The sequence below is a fragment of the Gopherus evgoodei genome, chromosome 1 (genome assembly GCF_007399415.2).
Source record: "Gopherus evgoodei ecotype Sinaloan lineage chromosome 1, rGopEvg1_v1.p, whole genome shotgun sequence".
NCBI classification, from domain to species: Eukaryota; Metazoa; Chordata; order Testudines; family Testudinidae; genus Gopherus; species Gopherus evgoodei.
Window position 1 is genome coordinate 242,359,304 of NC_044322.1, and position 19,312 is coordinate 242,378,615.

At 40.7% G+C, this 19,312-nt stretch overlaps 1 protein-coding gene across 1 annotated transcript in view; it reads right to left on the bottom strand.

Moving 5' to 3' along the window:
* Positions 1–239: 239 nt before the first annotated feature.
* Positions 240–19,312, bottom strand: part of ST8SIA1 (ST8 alpha-N-acetyl-neuraminide alpha-2,8-sialyltransferase 1) — a 182,409-nt gene continuing 163,336 nt past the window's right edge. Inside the window, exon 5 of the mRNA XM_030541406.1 lies at positions 240–4,053. Within this exon, the coding sequence (XP_030397266.1) occupies positions 3,567–4,053 (487 nt within the window). The 3' untranslated portion in view covers positions 240–3,566. The remainder of the gene's footprint in view (positions 4,054–19,312) is intronic.

Below are 19,312 nucleotides of genomic sequence, written 5' to 3' on the forward strand. Positions count from 1 at the left end.
CACTCCCTTTGCCTTTAGTAGGCCTTGGATCAGGCCCTTAAATAGGAAAACAGTAGATCTGCATAACTTGACTGGTAAATTTATACAGATTATCTGAAAAAACAAGACTCAGACTGCACTGCAGCTTGTTTTTAGTGCCAGACTAGTGCTTCCCACAGCTCCCATTGGCTGGGAATGGTAAACCGCGGCCACTGGGAGCTGCAGGCAGCCGTGCCTGCAGACAGTCAATGTAAACAAAACGTCTTACAGCCCACCAGCGGATTACCTGATGGGCCATGTGCCGAAGGTTGCTGACCCCTGCAATAGAGTTCCTCCCTGCAGAACCAAGAGGAGAAGTTTGTTTTGTGCCTCTGAAGTTATGTTGTCCTATTTCCCAAAACCACAAACTACTGAAACTTTAAAGAAACTTAAAGAGAGTTCCTTAGAGAGAGAGTCTACACTTAATCTGTAGTGGCATCAACAGGAACTCTATGTGAGCTCTCTCATACCTCACCAACTGAGCCAAACTGTGTGACAAGGAGGCCCTCACTTTTTCCAATACCAAGTGCAATGGCCTAACAACATTCTTCTAACCACAAGAGCGCTCTTGCTGCAGAGACATAGTGTAGTTATCTAGGGGAAGAAGGGTGGAATGCTTTCTTCTTCATCATCACCATCTACCTAAAGCTTGAAGTTGCCTTCATGAAGGAGACAGTAACACAGGATATTAGCTTGTTGGAGGTGATATATGAGGGGGGACCTAGGATTTCAACAACTTCTTCATTGTGGCATGACTTCCCTTTCAGTTATAAACCTGTACTCTCTTCCCACACAGCAGCTGCAGCAACCACGGGGACAGTGACAGGTAGCTTTTCCTGCAACATGGCAGCCTTCTGCCTGGTCACTACAAAAACACAAACAAACCCATGCAGCCTAAAAAAGGAAGTCTGTATCTGGAATTCTGAACTTTAATTATGCTTCAGGGTAGATCAAAAGCACACGAGGGAGTTTTTAGTGCACTGCAGCAGGGTCTAGGTGGACACTTAGTGTGCATTGGGTTAGCAGGGGATAGATTCACATGCCAGCTCGTCGTGAACTAAATGTTCATGTAGATAAGCCTTTAGAAATTTATGGGTAGAGATATTACTGGGTGCAGCAATATTCCTTATTCTTAAATAGGGAATACAGCGAGAACTGGTTAATAGTCCCAGTATAGGAATGAAGATTTTAAGTGTACCTTGGGCCTCCCTGGTTCCCTCAGCATTTTATAGGAGATCTCTCAGGATTCAGTATGATAGATTTCAAATGTCAGGAAGGACCCATAAAGATTATTAGGAAAAGATTCAGTAAGTCTGCTGCTTTAATAAAAAGAGAGGGAATGGGATGTCCCCCATGTACAAGACAATTGCTGAGGATCCCATCAGTATCTCCAAGCCATAAGGTACGAACCACCGTACTAAGTTTTCCAGTGAAGATACTGATTTTCTCATGACCCTGATCAGATTATTTCCCCAAAGCATGGGAGAACAGAATTCCAAACTGTTTAACATTCCTACAGACAGCAATTTCTCAAGAAATACTTGGCAGTCCTGACATGTACAATAAAACGACAGCTATCAATTCTGGTCCAAGAAAAAAACAGTTCAGTAACATTTGCTACAGTTTGCAGTAAAGAAATTATTTGATTCTCTGAAATCCTTCCTTACTGAATAGCCTTGCATAAATAAAATGAACAGGTCCATGATGAAAGAATTACCAGGTTATGCAGCATTCTATCAGATTTGTTGATTGTACCTTCTTAATATAGACAAAGATAAAGCAAAATATAGAACCGAGTCAAATTTGATCATACAAATTTCTAAAACACTATGTAATCCAAATAATCTCCAACCTTCTTTTAGGACTGTAAACCTAAATAATGATGCCCATTTCATGTTCTGGAATATTAATAATTAAAATGATTTTATTCTGAAATGTACAGTTAAAAATTTCAGAAGTGTGAAGATTTCTCTGTTTCTGTCCTACACAGACATTTGAGGGATTTTTTAAATTATTATTTCCATATTGCAGGCAGCTGAAACTAAAAATAAAAACATCAAAGCATGACAGGACATACCCTCTTTCCCCCCCCTCCCCCAAAAAAGCATTGCTGTTTTGACAGTTTGTAGCTGCTAGTGTTGGAGCAGAGAGCAACAAGGATGCAGATCTGAATTTAAAAGGCTAATCTTGCAGCCGAAATTGTGACAAAGATGTCGTTCCAATATTTTATTTTTGTCACAGTCCTAAAAATAAGAGTACTAATTTACAGTGCATTAGAAAGGTTCCAGGACCATGGGCCAGCTGAGGAATAAACAAAATGAAAACAGTCTGTGAAGCCATGAAAAGGCTAGAACAGCCTAAGTGAAATGTACAGACTTACATAACTCACTGATTTCAAGGAGAGTGACTGTGTTATGTAAGCACCTGACAGGGACATTTACTCTTTGCTCACTATGTAGTTTTTAAAGAGTGCTCCCAAAGGCTGGTTGTTTTTTCCCAAACAATATCCTGGACCAGAGATGATCTAGGGAGAAAAATAAAAAATAAGACTTTACGGCCAGCATTGCAATATAGACAGGAAGGGATCTAATCGCACAAACAAAACATGGCTTCAAGGAAAAAGGATTTTCAGTGCTTTAACAAATTTTAAAAGACACCTATACTCACTGTGTACCGTCTGCAGTACAAGTAAATTAAGAACTTGGGCCTGCATATCTTTGTGCGCCTCAAACTCCCATTGAGATCAGTGAGCATTTGACGTAAGAAGGAATACAGAATGAGACTCAAAGAACATACAGTAAATTGGTCAAGAGCAGCCCTTATTACAAAACTTACTATTCTACAACAATAGGCCAAAACCAAGCTACTTGAATTGTTTTTAGCTTCAACATTTCCCGAAGAATTTGCCAGCATTTCATTAAAATGTATTTCCATTTTTCAACCATCTCTAGTCCATAATGCTACATTAACATGGTTGTAAACTGCAGAGTTCTGGACTATCACTGCTAAATACTCTGGTTAGGTGGGGGTTTTCCAATATTCAGGGATTACAAAAACTGGGCACGGTTTCACCAGAGTCTAAGCACCCTCAGCTCCATCCCCTGAAGTCACTGGGAGCTGGTGACATTCAGCACTCCTGGCTTGAAGGAAGGTAGTAAGAAAGGAAGGCAAGAAAGGGGGTCGTGCTATTCTGGAATTAAAAGGACTTTCAACAGCGAGTAGTATTTAGCACAGTTAGCCTGTGTCCAATCCTTAATGCCCCTTTTAAATTGATCTTTTCAAATGGGAACCAATCAGGTTCAGGGGTGCTGCTTCCAACAGTAATTTCATAATTATGCAGAATGAATTCCATGAGACCTACTTATTTCTCCAAAACACTGTGTGTAAGGACGTGTCTCTTGTTTGGCCTTCACATTATCAATGGAACAAGTAGCATCTTTAAGAGCTCTGCAAATCCATAAATATTTCCCCCTTTCTCTTTTAATTTTCTTTTTGGAGACTATGAAAATTAAAACAAAGAGGCTCCTCCATGCCCTTCCTTATGGTCCTTAAGCAGAGGACTGGAGTAAAGGGGCCTCACACTGTTCTAGCTGCATTCTCAAGACACCATTTTTATGAAGAAACCAGAGCTGTAGAAACTCCTCTGGCATGGCATGGAACCCAGAATCAGGCAACACATTGTCATAGTAATGATGGCTGATAAACCTCCCATGCAGGTCCACTGAAAAAGGCCAGAAGCCATAAATGGTTACTTCTTCGCACAGACCTAGGGCTGCGCTGACAAGGAAGAGACCTGTTGAAAGCCGCTTGGCATGGATTCCTCTGCTCTTCCAAAACTTGCCAATGTCACGGAGGAAGTTGGGATTGGCAAAGAGCACCGTTTGGTTGGCACCAAAGTCCTCCAGGGTGTAGTAAACCCGTAGGGATGGCTCTGTCCCTGTCTTCATAGAGAAGGCTGGCATATAGATGTAGCTATGGTTATAGACTTTAACACTATCCACAAAGGTTTTTCTAGACCAAAGCAGATTCTGGAATCTGTAAAAACAAAACAAAGGCATGTGAGTTACATATGTTTTCCTGTTCATTTCAGAATCCAGCTCAAAAACAACCTTCCTGTATTTTCAGCTATGCATGGATTTTCTCTAGCCAACCGTGTGGACTGTTTCGGTCATTGTGCCTTTCCATTCCCCTTGCTTGTTAACACTGGTCTCCTCTGTCCCTTTTTCCAGTGTCATCTGGACCTGCCTTCCTGTATCTCTCCATTCCAGCTCTTCACTTCTTTTCAAATCTCATGTGAAAATGTACCTTTTCTCTCTTTCTTGTGCCTCTGAATTTCTCTGTCTCTCTGCTATTGTTTATTATTTAGCTCCAGGAGGAAGAATGGATTTGCAGTTGAGGCACTGGGCTGTCACTCAGGAGAGCACAGTTTGGTTCTTAGCTCTGTTAAAGACTAGACTTCCTGTGTAACTCTGGACAAATCACTGAGGATGTGTCTACACTGCAATAAAGAACCTGTGGCACCGAGTCTCAGAGCCCAGGTGAATTGACTCAGGCTTGCAGAGATTGGACTACAGGGCTAAAAATTGCAATGTCGATGTTCAGCCTGAGTCTGAAGTCTAGGCTCTGCAATCCTCTTCCCCTCCCTGCCACCCCCAGGCCTCCACTCGTGGAGTCTCAGAGCCCAGGCTCCAGCCTGAGCCCAAACACTGACATCTCCATTTTTAGCCTCTGCAACCTGAGACCCATGAGCCCGAGTCAGTTGACCTGGGCCAGCCATGGCCATGTTGTAGTGTAGCTGTACTCCCACCTTAATTCCTCCTCTGTAACATTCTGTGCCTCCAAAGCTTTGTAAAGAAAAATCCATTATTGTTTGTGAGGCACTCAGGTACTACAGTAATGAGGGACATAAGTCAGGTATAGGTATAACAAATATGAAAAGCATTTTGGGATAGGGTTTATACAAAAGAAATGAAAAATAAGCAAGTATATTGTAGCAATGGGTTGTACCTGTTTAGAGAAGAATTAGATCCAGTCAATTTTTTTTTTACCCTGTGAAAACTGACAAATTTTATTGAAAATTTTAGCAGAAAGTTTTAACATTTCACTGAAAATGTTTTGGTTTTTTAGCTGAACTGCCAAAAACTGATGAATTTTCCATTTTCTAAGGGGAGGTTGGATTTTTCAGGAAAACAGGTATTTTCTTTTTATCCAAAACTCAATTTTCTGTAGGAAAACTTTTGGAAAGAGAATTTTTTTTTTTACTACCCTTAGTAAAAATCCTTGTTCTGGCTCCTTAATAGTGATTAAAATTACATTAAAAAGATCTCAGTCAGATTCTACATCAGCAGCAGTAAGAAATATTTATATAACCAAAATGCATATATAAAGCCACAAGACATTTGTTTCTGATATATCTTTATGATTACTTAAATATGGTGATAGAGGTTAACATTCTGTTTCTGGAACTACATGGACTCTTAAGACCAGGCACTTAGCAAAAACAAGTCGCATGGAAACCAATGTGTTGTTTAGGATAAATGGCACCACAGACCAAACAGACTGAGCTGAACTCTGAATTAATATACAAGATGGGGCAATGTTTTTAAGTGGGTTTAAAGGTCACTTATATTTCTAGATTACAAGTTAAGGAGCCAGAAAAAGGTACAAGTTAAAGTAAAAAGGCTCCTGTTGGCAGCTACCAGGTTGGTTTAAAATGGTGTAGATTTTTATTCTGCTAAACCACTCCTCTGACCTTTTGGCAGTAGACTTTTAAACCACTGACAAACACTTCTTGATGAGTAAGGTTCACATCACCTTTGACTTCCACCCAGGGTATCTATTCCAAAGTACTATTCTTTGATGAAAAGTAACCTCTATATCAAGGCAGCAAATTCTAGCTTAGTTTTGGATACTTGCATCTACTCACCGTGGCTCACAGTGGCAAAGTACTGTTGTTTGACACTGAATAATCCCACAGAAATGCCCTACTGAGGCATTCTGACAGGCCAGGGATTTTTCATGGATGATATTCAGGACCCAGTGGAAAAACCAATTTAATTACAGAAGTCACTTGCTTGGTGTGGGAGTCTGGACTGCACTGCTAGAATTCCTCCCTTCATCAGGGAGTCACCATACACTCCTGATAACTTACATTTGCTCTCTCCTCTGAGTCATAGGCACCTAAGTTGCACCAGTAAAAGATCTTCTCGTCTTTATCAGCCTCCCATAGTGCATATGCCTTGTCTTCTACATGAATTCTGATTGTCTCAACACAGAGTAAATTCTTTTCTGCACAGAGCTCAGAGAAAGCAGCCATAATATTAGCTCCTTTCCTAAAAGCTGGGTTATTTTCTCTCTCACACACAGGCACACTATATACATAAAAGCTATTGCTGATATTTTCTCAGAGGCAGAATTTATATTATCTTCTCTCTACCACTTACAGCACCCTACCCCTCTCAAACACTGAGCAGTCTTAAAAGTGTTATATTATATAGAAATGACATATCAGGTCCAATTTAATACTGCCATTGTATAAGACTCCGAACAGCAGAAAAACTAAACTGCACCAGATACAATAGGGGCAGCAAGGTTGACAAATGCTGACTGAGACTCCTGGTATAAACAAATGGCTGCATTGTTTACCTCTGCAACACTCTGATCTAACAAAGCAGGGCCAGTGAGGGATTAGTTTATTTCCCAACCAGCTGTGCAGCTCCGCCCCTTACACAGTCACCCACTGTTACTTTCTCCCCAAATGGCAGCTCTGACTTCAGCATCAAAAAGGTAAAACATCATATCAGGAGCTGGAGATACAGCTGCACCATTGGTAGGGGTGAGCTTTCACACACGCCCTACCCAAGTATGATTCAGCACTGAACAAGAGCAACCGCTTCTGGGGTCAGCAGAATTTTCAGTCTCCATACACATTCAATTCTTTACTCCTCTGCTGGAATTTCTATATGAATGGAATCCCTGCACAACATGGGTGCGAAATATTGCTGATTGTGCAGGCAATTCTTATGCTATATGGACATCTGTCTACTAGGAATTGAAGTGACCACAACCACCTCATTTCATACAGACCATTTAACCGCCAGTAGATGGTTGTGACTCTGGACCTAATGCCTCTTTCCTTGCAAATGCAATATTCCCATGTACTGAGTTTGGCGTTTTCAGGAAATATGAAATTGGGTCCTTTCAATCCCTGTCAACCTGAGCTAGATTTAACATTATGAACTAAGGTGACAGATTCGTTGCTAATGCCTTCAGCCAGCTAACCATCATCCTACCAGCAACCCTGTTCAATCAATTACAGTCACAAAGATCAGAAATGGCAAAGACCTATTGGATCATTCAGTCCAATTCTCTGCCAGTATATGAGATTGTTGCACATAGCACATTTTCCACCATTCATCCCACTTTGGTTTTGAACAACGAGTAACTAATCATGCTTTGACCTTTTGCAGTGTACATATGTACACACAACTATATACTTACATATACATAAAGAGTGCCTAATATTTATGTACAGTCAGCCAGCAGAACAGCTTTGACAGGAGAGATTGAGGGAGCCCCACATCAAAATATCCCATATCTCAGTGGTTAAAGCTTTTCTGAGAGGTGAGAAACCCTTCTTCAAATCCTCTCTCTTTATCAGGCAGAAAGGGGAGCTGATGGGTCTCTCACATCCTAGGTAAGTGCTCCACTGGGCTAAAAGTTATAAGGTGGGCACCACCACCATCACCTCCTCCGCCAGCCACTCTGCATGGAGTGAGGCAGGCGTCTAATTCATTCATGCAAGAAACCACTTAGGTGCTTAAGCTTCCTGACTCCTGTTCATGGATTGCTAAGCAGAGATAGGCACCTCCCTGCAGCCCAGACTTAGACACCTAAGACTCAGAGGGGTGGGGCTCAGCACAATTCCCTCTGGTTGGCATCTCCCATTGGCTAATTTAGGCAGTTCTCTGCCTAGCATGCAAGCTTTTGTGGATCACACTGTTAGGTGCCCATCTCTCTCCTTTCATTGTATAGAGAGCCCAGGCAACTAACTCACTGGTGTGCATTGTTCCTATGGTTTTCTAGGTGTTACAATGCTCAGCATTGTAACACACCAGCCCCTTTGCAGATCCAGGCCCAACATCCTTGCTCTTTTCACGGAATTTTTAATAATGACTGCAAGTGGTGTTTGCCTCTGTATTGTAATTAATCCAAAAGACAATTCCTCTATCACAATTATGCACCCCTAGAGCCCTGCTGGGGCATTATTTCAGTATGGGCTCAGAGGAAGAGTGCCCTCTGCATGGCATTTTCAAAGTCACTTTTGGCAATTAGGCATTAAACTTCCACAGATTTTTCATGGGTGTTGGTTATTTAACTGCCATTTTTGCATTTGAAAATCTCCCCCAAGTGAATAATCTGCATTCCTTAAAGCATCACATTCTACATTCCTAGATCTCTCATCCAAGCACTGACCAGGTACAGTGCTACCCAAGTTGTGAGCAAATCATGGCCCCGGGTGGCCAAGCAGCCAGCACGAAGTTAACAATTATCTTTTCATACTGCAAACTAGCCTTAAAATTTCAAATACTTTGCAAACTAAGTAAGAAAACAACACAAATGTTTAAAACTATAAAGGACCTATGAAACACAAACAACTATTTGGGGTATGTGACTTTATGCAAACTAGGTCTTTTGATTTTTATTCTGCTAACATAATTGTGACATCCAAAGTATACGAATAATTTCCAAATGTCAGATAAGGTGACTTTCAGCAATATTCTCTGTCCAAACTCCTAGAGATCTTCCCAAAGAAACCAGGATAGGGAGGGAGAAATGTCTAAGTCTAACTGAAGACTATTAGGGTGGGAGGTTGTTTGTTGTTTTTTCTTTTTAAACACGTTACAGTGAGCACAAGCTGAAACTTAACTATTTGAAATAACACTTAAAGACACATCTTTTATACCTCTTACACACACATTAGTTCTATCAAATGGGCAACAATGTGCAGCCTTTACTTATGCTCATGAGCATCTAAACTGTAACTTTATAGAAGTCCATGATAGATTAGATCTAGAGATACACAGATAAGCCACATACTATCCTAGCCACCTGCAGAAAGCCTGTAAGGTGTTCGTCTGTGTTGGGGCTGGCATGGAGTTAAATGGCATCAGTGGGAGCTTGGGTTGCCAACCCTCCAGGATTGGCCTGGAGTCTCCTGGAATTGGTATCAATCTCTTGGTGACTACTGAAAGCAATCCAGGAGATTTTAATAGAGTATTACGTCATGCTGGGGGGGAAAAATCTCCTGAAATAGCTTCAGTCAGAGTTGACAACCCTAGTGGGAGCTCCAGAAAGCATTGGTTCTCAGGAAGTAATAATAGCTCATGTTCACTGAAGCCTCCTCTGGAAGATGCTTTCTCAAAGCTGCCCACCTTTCTAAGGATGGAGTTGGAGATTTCCTGTGCATTAGTTCTTTTGGAACCACCTTACTGGACTGTGGTGAAAGCATACTGTACAATCTCTCTCTACATGTGGTCAAGCTTCCTCCTCAAGAACTTGTACAGCCAGTACTTCCTTGGAATTGCTACAGCTAGATCATCATCACCAAAATATAGACAAAGGAAGGATGGGTGAGCCAGGAGGAGCTGGAGGTTTTTCAAATCTCAAACGATCCTGACTTTGGCAAATCACTTTGAGTTCAGAAACTGTTTTTTCCCCTGTTATAATTGTATTCAAGAGGGATACAATATAAAAAAAACAAACAAACAATCAAACTAAAAGCTTTTATTTGAGCTAAAGGGAAGCTGGCACTACATATTAGAACAACCTCCCGCATCCAAGCCAGACTGGAAGTGAGTGCCCACTGTGTGATGTACAACACCATATTTCTTAGCCAAGCAATGTCCTACACTCAACCTGACAGCATTTCTCTGTCTGTATGCAATGAGATCATTTTTGAAAATGGCATCCAATAATTTCTTCAGTTTCAGGGACTGTTCTAGGTACCAATGACCAGAAACGTACTGATTTTGGTAACAATTAGAAAATCAGAAAAGCCTGATTTCCAATAAAATCAGGCCCATAGAGTGCCCATTTGGTCCTGCAAACTAAAGATCTCTAACAGCCTCTACCATGGCCTGCACGTATCACAGGCAGCCCTTACTCAGGATCATATAGAGTTCCCTGTTTATGTAGGCGGGGCTGTACATCCCGCAGGACCCCTTGCCCCACTACATTCCTTCTCCCCACCCAGGCAACTTGCTCCCCAATTCCCGCCAATCCCCCGGCCAGGCGTCCATTTGCACTTGTAAAGTTGGATAACACACAGAGTTTGGCCTACATGAGCAATGGTGCGAACCCATTTATTTTTTTTTCCTCCTGCTAAGATCCATATATTTGGATACATAGTATCTTACCATACATGGTAGCTAAGATCTCCACTCTACATGTGCAGGGATATGAAAAATAGTCTGAGTAAAATGTTTAAAGTCTCTCTAAACCAATGTTTTTTCTCTGAAATATGAGGCATGTTGAGAATGGTGTGATATAAAGGTTTTATTGGCTTTCACTTAGGATGATCTGTATAAATCAGTTTCACCATGTATGAGTAACATGGTTGTCTCACACTCATGCCACGTTCCCTCACACACACACCGACCCACCCACCCATCCCCCACAGGTTCCAATACAACCCATCTCTGTTTGAGGTTTGAAAGAGGACAGATACTGTATTAAAAACAGAGGATTACAAGAATAATAGATGTTCCTACTATCATAACCTAGTCCCAGATTTGGACCTTAGCGTCCAAAATATGGGGTTTAGCATGAAAACCTCCAAGCTTAGTTACCAGCTTGGACCTGGTAAAGCTGCCACCACCCAAAAAATTAGAGTGTTTTGGGGCACTCTGGTCCCCCCAAAAACCTTCCCTGGGGACCCCAAGACACAAATCCCTTGAGTCTCACAACAAAGGGAAATAAACCTTTTCCCTTCCCCCCTCCAGGTGTTCCTGGAGAGACACACAGAAGCAAGCTCCATGAATCTAAACAGAGGGATTCCACCCTCCCCGTTTCCAGCCTTGGAAAACAAAAGTACCGAGAGCTAATCTCTCTTCCCCCCTCACCCAGAGGGAATGCAAAGTCAGGCTAGTAAATCTAACACACACAGATTTCCTCCTGACTTCTTCCTCCCACCAGTTCCCTGGTGAGCACAGACTCAATTCCCTGGAGTTCCCCACTAAAGAAAAACTCCAACAGGTCTTAAAGAGAAAGCTTTATATAAAAAGAAAGAAAAATACATAAAAATGGTCTCTCTGTATCAAGGTGACAAATACAGGGTCAATTGCTTAAAAGAAATATGAATAAACAGCCTTATTCAAAAAGAATACAATTCAAAACACTCCAGCAACTACATACATGTAAATACAAAAAAACAAACCTATCTTTGTACTCACAACTTGGAAACAGAAGATTAGAAAGCAGGAAATAGAGAAATCCTTCCCATAGCCAAGAGGGAGATAGGCAGAAGACAAAGAACTTAGACACAAACTTCCCTCCACCCAGACCTGAAAAAATCTGGTTTCCTGATTGGTCCTCTGGTCAGGTGTTTCAGGTTACTTTTTTTTCAGGTGAAAGAGACATTAACCCTTAGCTATCTGTTTATGACACCTACGCCCTTCCATAATAGTATCTTGTTGTAGGCATCACAATTAGTTACCCAGGAATCAGATAGTACACAACAAACTGTTTCCTAGACTAATGTATGCAGCCATTTCTAACATGTCTCTAAATCTTAAAGCCAGGGGATCAGATCTTTGGTAAATTGTTCATATTAACACCAGCTGAGGATCTGTCCCAGAATAAATAAAAGAATATTTGGCCACACCCTCTTAGTCTGATATTACTTTACTCTATATCAACTTTATATTTAAATCTCTGTGCAACAGAAGGCTGAATGGGTTTGCTACCATACTATCAGGGCCGGCTCCAGGTTTTCTGCCACCCCAAGCGGCGGAAAAAAAAAGCTGATCAGTGGCACTTCACGCTGCTCCATTCTTAGGCGGCAGTTTGGTAACACTTTGGCGGTAAGTCAAAGAGGAAGAGAGGGACTGAAGACCTACCGCCGAATTCCCACTGAAGACCTGGACGTGCTGCCCCAAGAGCGGGCCAAATGTCACCCCTTTTTACTGGCCAACCCAAGCACCTGCTTCCTTAGCTGGTGCCTGGAGTCGGCCCTGCATACTATGCCAGCATCTTACTAATGGTACTTGGTGATTCTACTATCTCATGATTACACCATGCAGTATTAAAATTACAGACTCAATCAATTACCTTCAGCCAAATTATTATGATTGTGCTGGGCACTATCCAAACAAATAAAAAATCAAAGCCCCTGCCCCAGAGTTTATAATCTAAAAGAGAGGATATAACAGATGGATGAGACAAACACATGGCTCAGTATTGAGAGAGTGGGGAAGACTGAAACAAAAATAACAATGTGTGCAATACTTGCCAATCAGAAGCGATCATCACGATGGATGAAGCAGCTCTCTCTGATTCTTGGGGTGGAAGAAGGATCTTATAGAGAACACCTTGCCTCTTCCTATTTAAATCACAGGGCTGCTAGCTCCAGTACCTTTGCCACTTGCAATCAGGTTGTCATCTCATGGGTTGTCCTTGAGGTAGTCAGATTCCAAAGCATTTAACGCTTTATAGATTAAAACCAGATTCTCAAATCTCACCCAAAAGTTGATTAAACATTACTGCAGGCTTGAGAGTACAAGTGCTGGCCAGTCTTCAGCACGCAGCCCACTCTTCCTCTCTCTGCTACAGCAGAACAACCACTAACCACTCTGCCAAGTTCTAGTCTCTTGGGCTTCCCTAATACTAGCATCCAAGAATGCTCTATGTTACTGTGAAACACAAGATGCTGCATAATTTCAAAAGCCTCAGTGTCAGCTGGAAAAAAAAACTTGCAGCTGCAGAGGGAAGTCTGTCTGCCTCTATTGAGTCACAGAACAAGTACAGCTAGAGCAGTACAAGTGAACCTTCTCAGAAGTGACATGCCAACGTTTTGGAAACCGGAATGGAACCGAGAAAGAGATTTTGTCACTGTGTCCTCTCAGTCTTATCCTGAGAGAGCAAGGAAGGCGGAAAGTGGGGAAAGTAGCTTTGTGTGATATGTACGTCTATCATGAAAATGGGTGAAAAAATTTGGTCGAAATCTATTTCTGGCAACAAATGCATATTAAGTGACATCAAAACAGTTAGCAAATTTGTGCCAATTTCACTGAATGGTTCATGTGGAAAAAAATCAGAACAACATTTAAATGCTTGTTTAAACATTTTCTAAAAGAAACATTTCAATTCTTCAGTTTGAAACGACTTCTCATTTCAAAGTTTCCATTCATTTTATTTTTTAAAAAACGAAAGATGTTTTTAAATGATTAGAAGTGAAAATGCTTAGTTTCACCCAGACCTTCAAAAGTTTCAACTTTTTGATTCACTAAAAATTTCAATTTTTTTTATTTTGGTCTGACCTAAAATGAATAGTTCAACATTGCCAATGATGAAAAATCCAATGCTCACCCAGCTCTACTCTGTGCTATTTATTCTACTCAGTTCCCTACATAATGCACCAGGAATGGAACTGAAATCACAATTAATATCACATAGGCCACTGAGGAGCCATTACATGGTAATTAGTAGGAAGAGTGGGATTTAAAAAAACCACCTACAGGTAAAAAGCATTGGATGCTCTTAACAGTCCCTTGTGCCATGTGTTCTCCTTCCATAGAAACAAATACCCCATCAGCCTCTCTGAATGACATATCAGATGCTCACATTTTGAATGCTTGTGAAAACAAATTCTCAACATTTACAGAATAGGAGAGGGATTTTCTAATTCGTATAGCACAAAGAATCATCTGGACCCCACTAATGGTCTCCGTAATTAATACAGCAGAAATTCTATCAAAGTACTAGGGACAATCATATTAATACTAAATGAATTCCACATACTTAATGCTATTACAATAAATGACCAAGAACTAAACAAAGGTTAAGTCATTCTTTTAAAGCACTGCTGAATAAGCAAAGAGGAATAAAAGCCATCCATTAGCAGTTCTCATCTCTTGTCTCTCTGACACAGTGGTAACCAGTCACATGGAAAAGACCACAGAGAAGGCCCTGATCCTCACCTGTGTGCAGAGTACACAGTACAACTCAGAAGAGGGAATGCAAAGTGGTTTCAACCCTCCATTATGCTTCTCTGATCCTAAGCTAACTGGCTTGAAGGCTTCTCTGAATGACACCATTAGGATCGCTAGGGATCACTGATGCATAGGATAGCCACTGCCGTGCTCACTAACTCACCTCACCACCCTGAGCGATAGTGGCTGCTGGGAGAGATGGTGGGACAGGAGCAATTACGCTAACATTATGCTTCTGAAGTATCATCCAATGGTAGTTATGTTGGCTGCACAGCCTGTCACAGCAGAGCAGGACAAATAGCACAAAGGCAGCTGAGTATCAGGACAGTAGACTTGACTGTTAGCATTTCATTCAACAGGAACAGTCCAAAATACATCTTAAAATAGTGATGCATTTGGGGTTCTTGCAGTACCTTACTGAAGTTCCCTTTTGTTTTACATACAAGGATGTGGTATGGGCAGTGGCGGGAGAGAGACTACAGGCAGAAGGGGTGAGAAGGGGCCCCCACTTGCTCTGGCCCCAGGCCCCACAAAACCCTAATCCGCCTCTGGGTATGGGAGGGGAACAGAGGCATTTTTACATTATTAAACTCTGTCTCGAAGCCAGCCTTGTCTTGATTGACTGCTGCCAGGCCAACATGCTGCTGTGTGTATTCTGTGAGGTTTACTGGCTGCTTTGTATTGTTAGAGCAGTGCAAAGAACCCTGAGCATTCCGATAAATCTGTCCCTTAACTTGAAACACTAACAGAGTGGGGATTGTTAGACAGAAAATGCAGGACCTTTCTTTGCCCTCTCCCCTCCTAGTAAATTAATATTTTTAAAATGCTAAAGCATTTTTTCATAATGCAAAATCAAGTCAGAAAATGTTATAGTTACAATTCAGGGCTAGTGTAAATCAGCCTCGCTCCTCTGGAGCTACACTGATTTATATACACTGAGGATCTGGTCTCCGGTATATAATTGCAAGATCCAAGTTATTTTAGAGATAGTCATAAGTATCTAAAATTGTAGAACACACTCTACTACATTGTATTATCTGAGAAGCAATTTGTGAACATGTACTAAAAGCCTGTACCATAATCCATGCACACAAAGGAGTGTTCATTCGGTGTTAACATTTACAATTCCTGAGTGCTTAACTAGACTACTAGATAGAAGAAATGTGAAATGGCAATGACAGAACTGAAGCATGAAGCGAGGAAAAATATAGGGGCCATCACAAGGAAGCTCCAACAGGAAGAAAGCATTTCATTTCACCAGCTACACCCACTTCCATTTGCTGTTTAATGAAAGAAACTAGGATTGTAGATTCAAAGGCATAAATAATTTGCATGAGGTAGTGCTAGTTTAGTACTAATGAATCCCAATTCAAAAAACTAGTCAGTCAGCAAAAATGGTCTATTGAATGCATGCCAGATGTTCCACTGGGTTATTTCTCATTCCTTTCTCTGCAGTTTTAGGTGCTAAAGTACTAAGTACATGCAAAGCAGGTATCCAATATATTGCACCTGCAGTATGCCACCAGGACCAATGAGGAGATCAGCAATTTCTTCTTAAAGGTGACCTGCAAGCTGTTTACACAAAATGCCTTCACCTGCAACAGTATGTCCTGAAGCTCTCAGCCCAACCCCTGACTCCCACCGCGCTGCAACACCCATTTTAGATTTGTGCTAAACTCAATGGTTTCAGCTGGCAGGGCTTTGTGCAAACCATGTGTTTGGTTTTGACCTGCACCGCATCATGCCACATAATTTCAAGCTTCAAAGCCAAAGGCAAGCAAAAGTGTCTTCACTACTACCATGTTTCATATGGTATCCATACAAAATCATGAATGAGCCCAGAATTGTTTTGAAATCACAGGGAACCTGGGCTGAGCTTTGTACAGTATTGGGTAAAACATTGAGAGTTTTGCAGAGTATAATCTGTTAGATACCACAGCAATGGTGTCTCATCAGCAATAGGTTTCTGCTGAGAGAACTAACCCTTTATGGTCTGCTGGAAGGGCTCAGGTAAAGAGTTTTGCAATTCTAAAAAAACGGGGATTTTAAAAACTTTCTTTATTGCACATGCTTTGAGGTATGAAATTCTATCTAATGAAATGCTACATTATGCCATTTTCTTACTCAGCCAAGCAGGGGAGTAAGACCCTTCTGCATTCCCATGCTGAACCTGCCGGGGATCTTAGGTCCAAGCCTGATACAAAGCCCTGCCCCTGCTCTCCAGATCCTCCTCCCGGCAAGCAAGTGAGCAGGAAATGAGCAGGGAGGGGTGAGGAGTAGACAGAGCATTGCTTTCCGGACAGGAACAAGGAGGGAAAGTAAGCTATTCCCTTTGAAGTGCTGCAGTAACTCATTTCACTCTGGAGCAAGATGGGAGCAAGGGAGGAATTGTGACTCTCTGAGTAAGAATTAATCCCAGAGTTCTTGAGGCAGAGCAATTACTTGGCACCCCTAGAGGCTCAGTCTAACCCAATATTAACAATACCAATTTTTTGAAAACGTCTCCTGGTATGGTCCTTCCATACAGATTATCTTCTTTTGGCCATTCATATCTTCCAAAGCACTGAAATTTTTCATATTTGGTCTCAGCCTGAACTTAATTTCCCCTTCTTCCTTGGGTAAATCTGTGCAAAATCCGTGTAGCCACTTTTCATTTACAATATTGAGAAAAGCAAAAATACCTTCTGACACATCTTAGAGGTTTCAAAATTTGGTTGTGGAAGAAGGTATTTTTGCTTTTCTCAATATTGTAAATGAAAAGTGGCTACATGGATTTTGCACAGATTTACCTAAGGGAGGAGGGTTAGGATTGGATGCTTTTCTACATTTGAAAAATACTGATGCTAAAATACCAAAGCTATATGAAAGTTTGCATTTGCACAGTAGATAGGGTTACATCTATGCTCCACCTTCTAAATATGGGGTAAAATTTTCAAAATTCAGAACACACTGAGTAACTTCAGTGCATAAGAGTAGTTTAAATCATACAACAAGGGAATGGGTCAATTCCACATTTTCCTTCACACTAATCCAGCTCCTTCGTTGGCATAAGAACCGTAAACATTTGTATTGCTATTTATTCATTAGGTAACAGACAACTGGTTACTATAACTAGTGAGGTGAATGCTAACAAAGAGCTGATGTAAAAGTTAACAGGATCATTCTAGTGTACTTTCTGCTCATATTCTCTTTGTGACCAACAGGACATAATTTGATTATTCAAGAAAACAAAACAGTGTTTAATCAATTTCTCCACCCACCTGCTCTACCTGTAGAGCATTATCATTGTTAATTTATTTACTACTGGCAGCATTCAGTGAGTGGGCTTAATTTCCACTTGTTATTTCTTACTAAAGTAATTCTTCCATGAGAACAACCTACCCTCTCCTCCATTAATCTGCACTCCACAATAACACTTTGATTTTCTTCAGCTCTTTCTTTTTTTTTTTCATAGTGCAGATTTGTTCTGCCCCAGTAAAACGATGGCATTTGCCAAGTTTCAGTTTTGTTCTGCAACAAAAAGGCTATTATGAATAAAGACTGGTCAAAGTACCAGCAAATCAATTTAGTTATTTAACCTTATCCATGGGTATGCATATCTCTTTGGTCTGGAAATCTCAGTGATCTCAAGATTTCCAGCATCCATGCTTTCAGCTAAGCCAGAAATAGGAGAATAGTCTTTTCTGAGGTATTTTGGTGGTACTTCTCCACATTCCAATTTAATTCTATTCTTATCTCTGAGGTGTCTGAGCACAATCCAGACCTGGATGAAACTGAACTTTCACAGACCTAGTTGAGCTTTGTGCAAAAAAGTTCATGTGAGTAGTTATGTTACTCAAACCAAGACATTCATAACTAAATGTGTTGGCTTTACAGTAGTCTCTCTACAAAAGTCAGCATTTGCTAACTGTTACCATAGAGTGATATTTGAGATGCCACAGTTTTTTCTCTTATATTTAAAAAAGAAAATAATTATAGTACTGTCACTGTTAGCTCACCTTAATTTTTTAATAATGATCACATTCTGTTTATTTTATGAATGGCTGCATCTAAGTTCATAACGGTACCATGATACCAGTTCTGTTATCACATAATACTGAGCCTGAGTATCAACTGGTCTGCTAAGCCACAGAGACTTACTAACTAGCACTGTGGTACTAGAGGACAATTTTATCGTAATGTTATTTATGATAAGGAGGATGCTAGCCCTCTTTCTGTTTGGAGAATTTTTATTTTTTGAATAAAATTTTGTCTTTTTGTACGTTTGCTATTGATTGCTTACTTTTCTGCCTTTTTAAGGTCCATTTGAATTTAAAATGCAAAATCCTAGGCCAGTCACACTTACAAAATATTTCCTCCACAGAGATAAAGGACCAATCTCTTCATCTTTAATAGCACTTCATTCAAACTGCTGTTCCAAACCATGGCACCACAACACTTGCTACCAAACCTGTCATTCCACAAGTAATAGCAAGGAAGCATTCAGATATATATGTATGGATGGGGATCAGGGTCATGCTGGTCACTGCCATGGACACAGGACTTAGGTGAGTGGACATGATACCAGCAGTTAGAGTTGATGTTCCCAAAACCATTATGATTTTAGACACTTTTTTCCTGTCACTCAGTACCATAAAGGGTATCCCATAAGGAAGTACTAAGATGATACTATGTCTAAGATCACTGATACATGCCATGTACACCCCATGAACAATAATATATCACTAATTATACTTTATTCTGTAATGCTTTATCCAATATGTCAATATGTAAAGATGGCTGATATTAACTTAATCATTATTTATCAGTGTTACTTACTTAAAACCAAAACATGATAGCAAAGGCCTGTCAGTCAGGTTGGGGATAACTAAAGTGTCCAGCTAACACTGGAGGAGCATCTTGTAAGTCATTCACTGATGGAAAATAACACTCAGTGAAACTAATTAAACAAAACAATTCTTACCTGTCATTCAAGATTACAGGAAAACTCGCCACATGCATGGGAGCAAGGTGCAATGCTCTCAGTGGAAACTTTTGTTCCAAGTGTGCTGAGTAACCTCTAAGTATATGCAATACAATATATC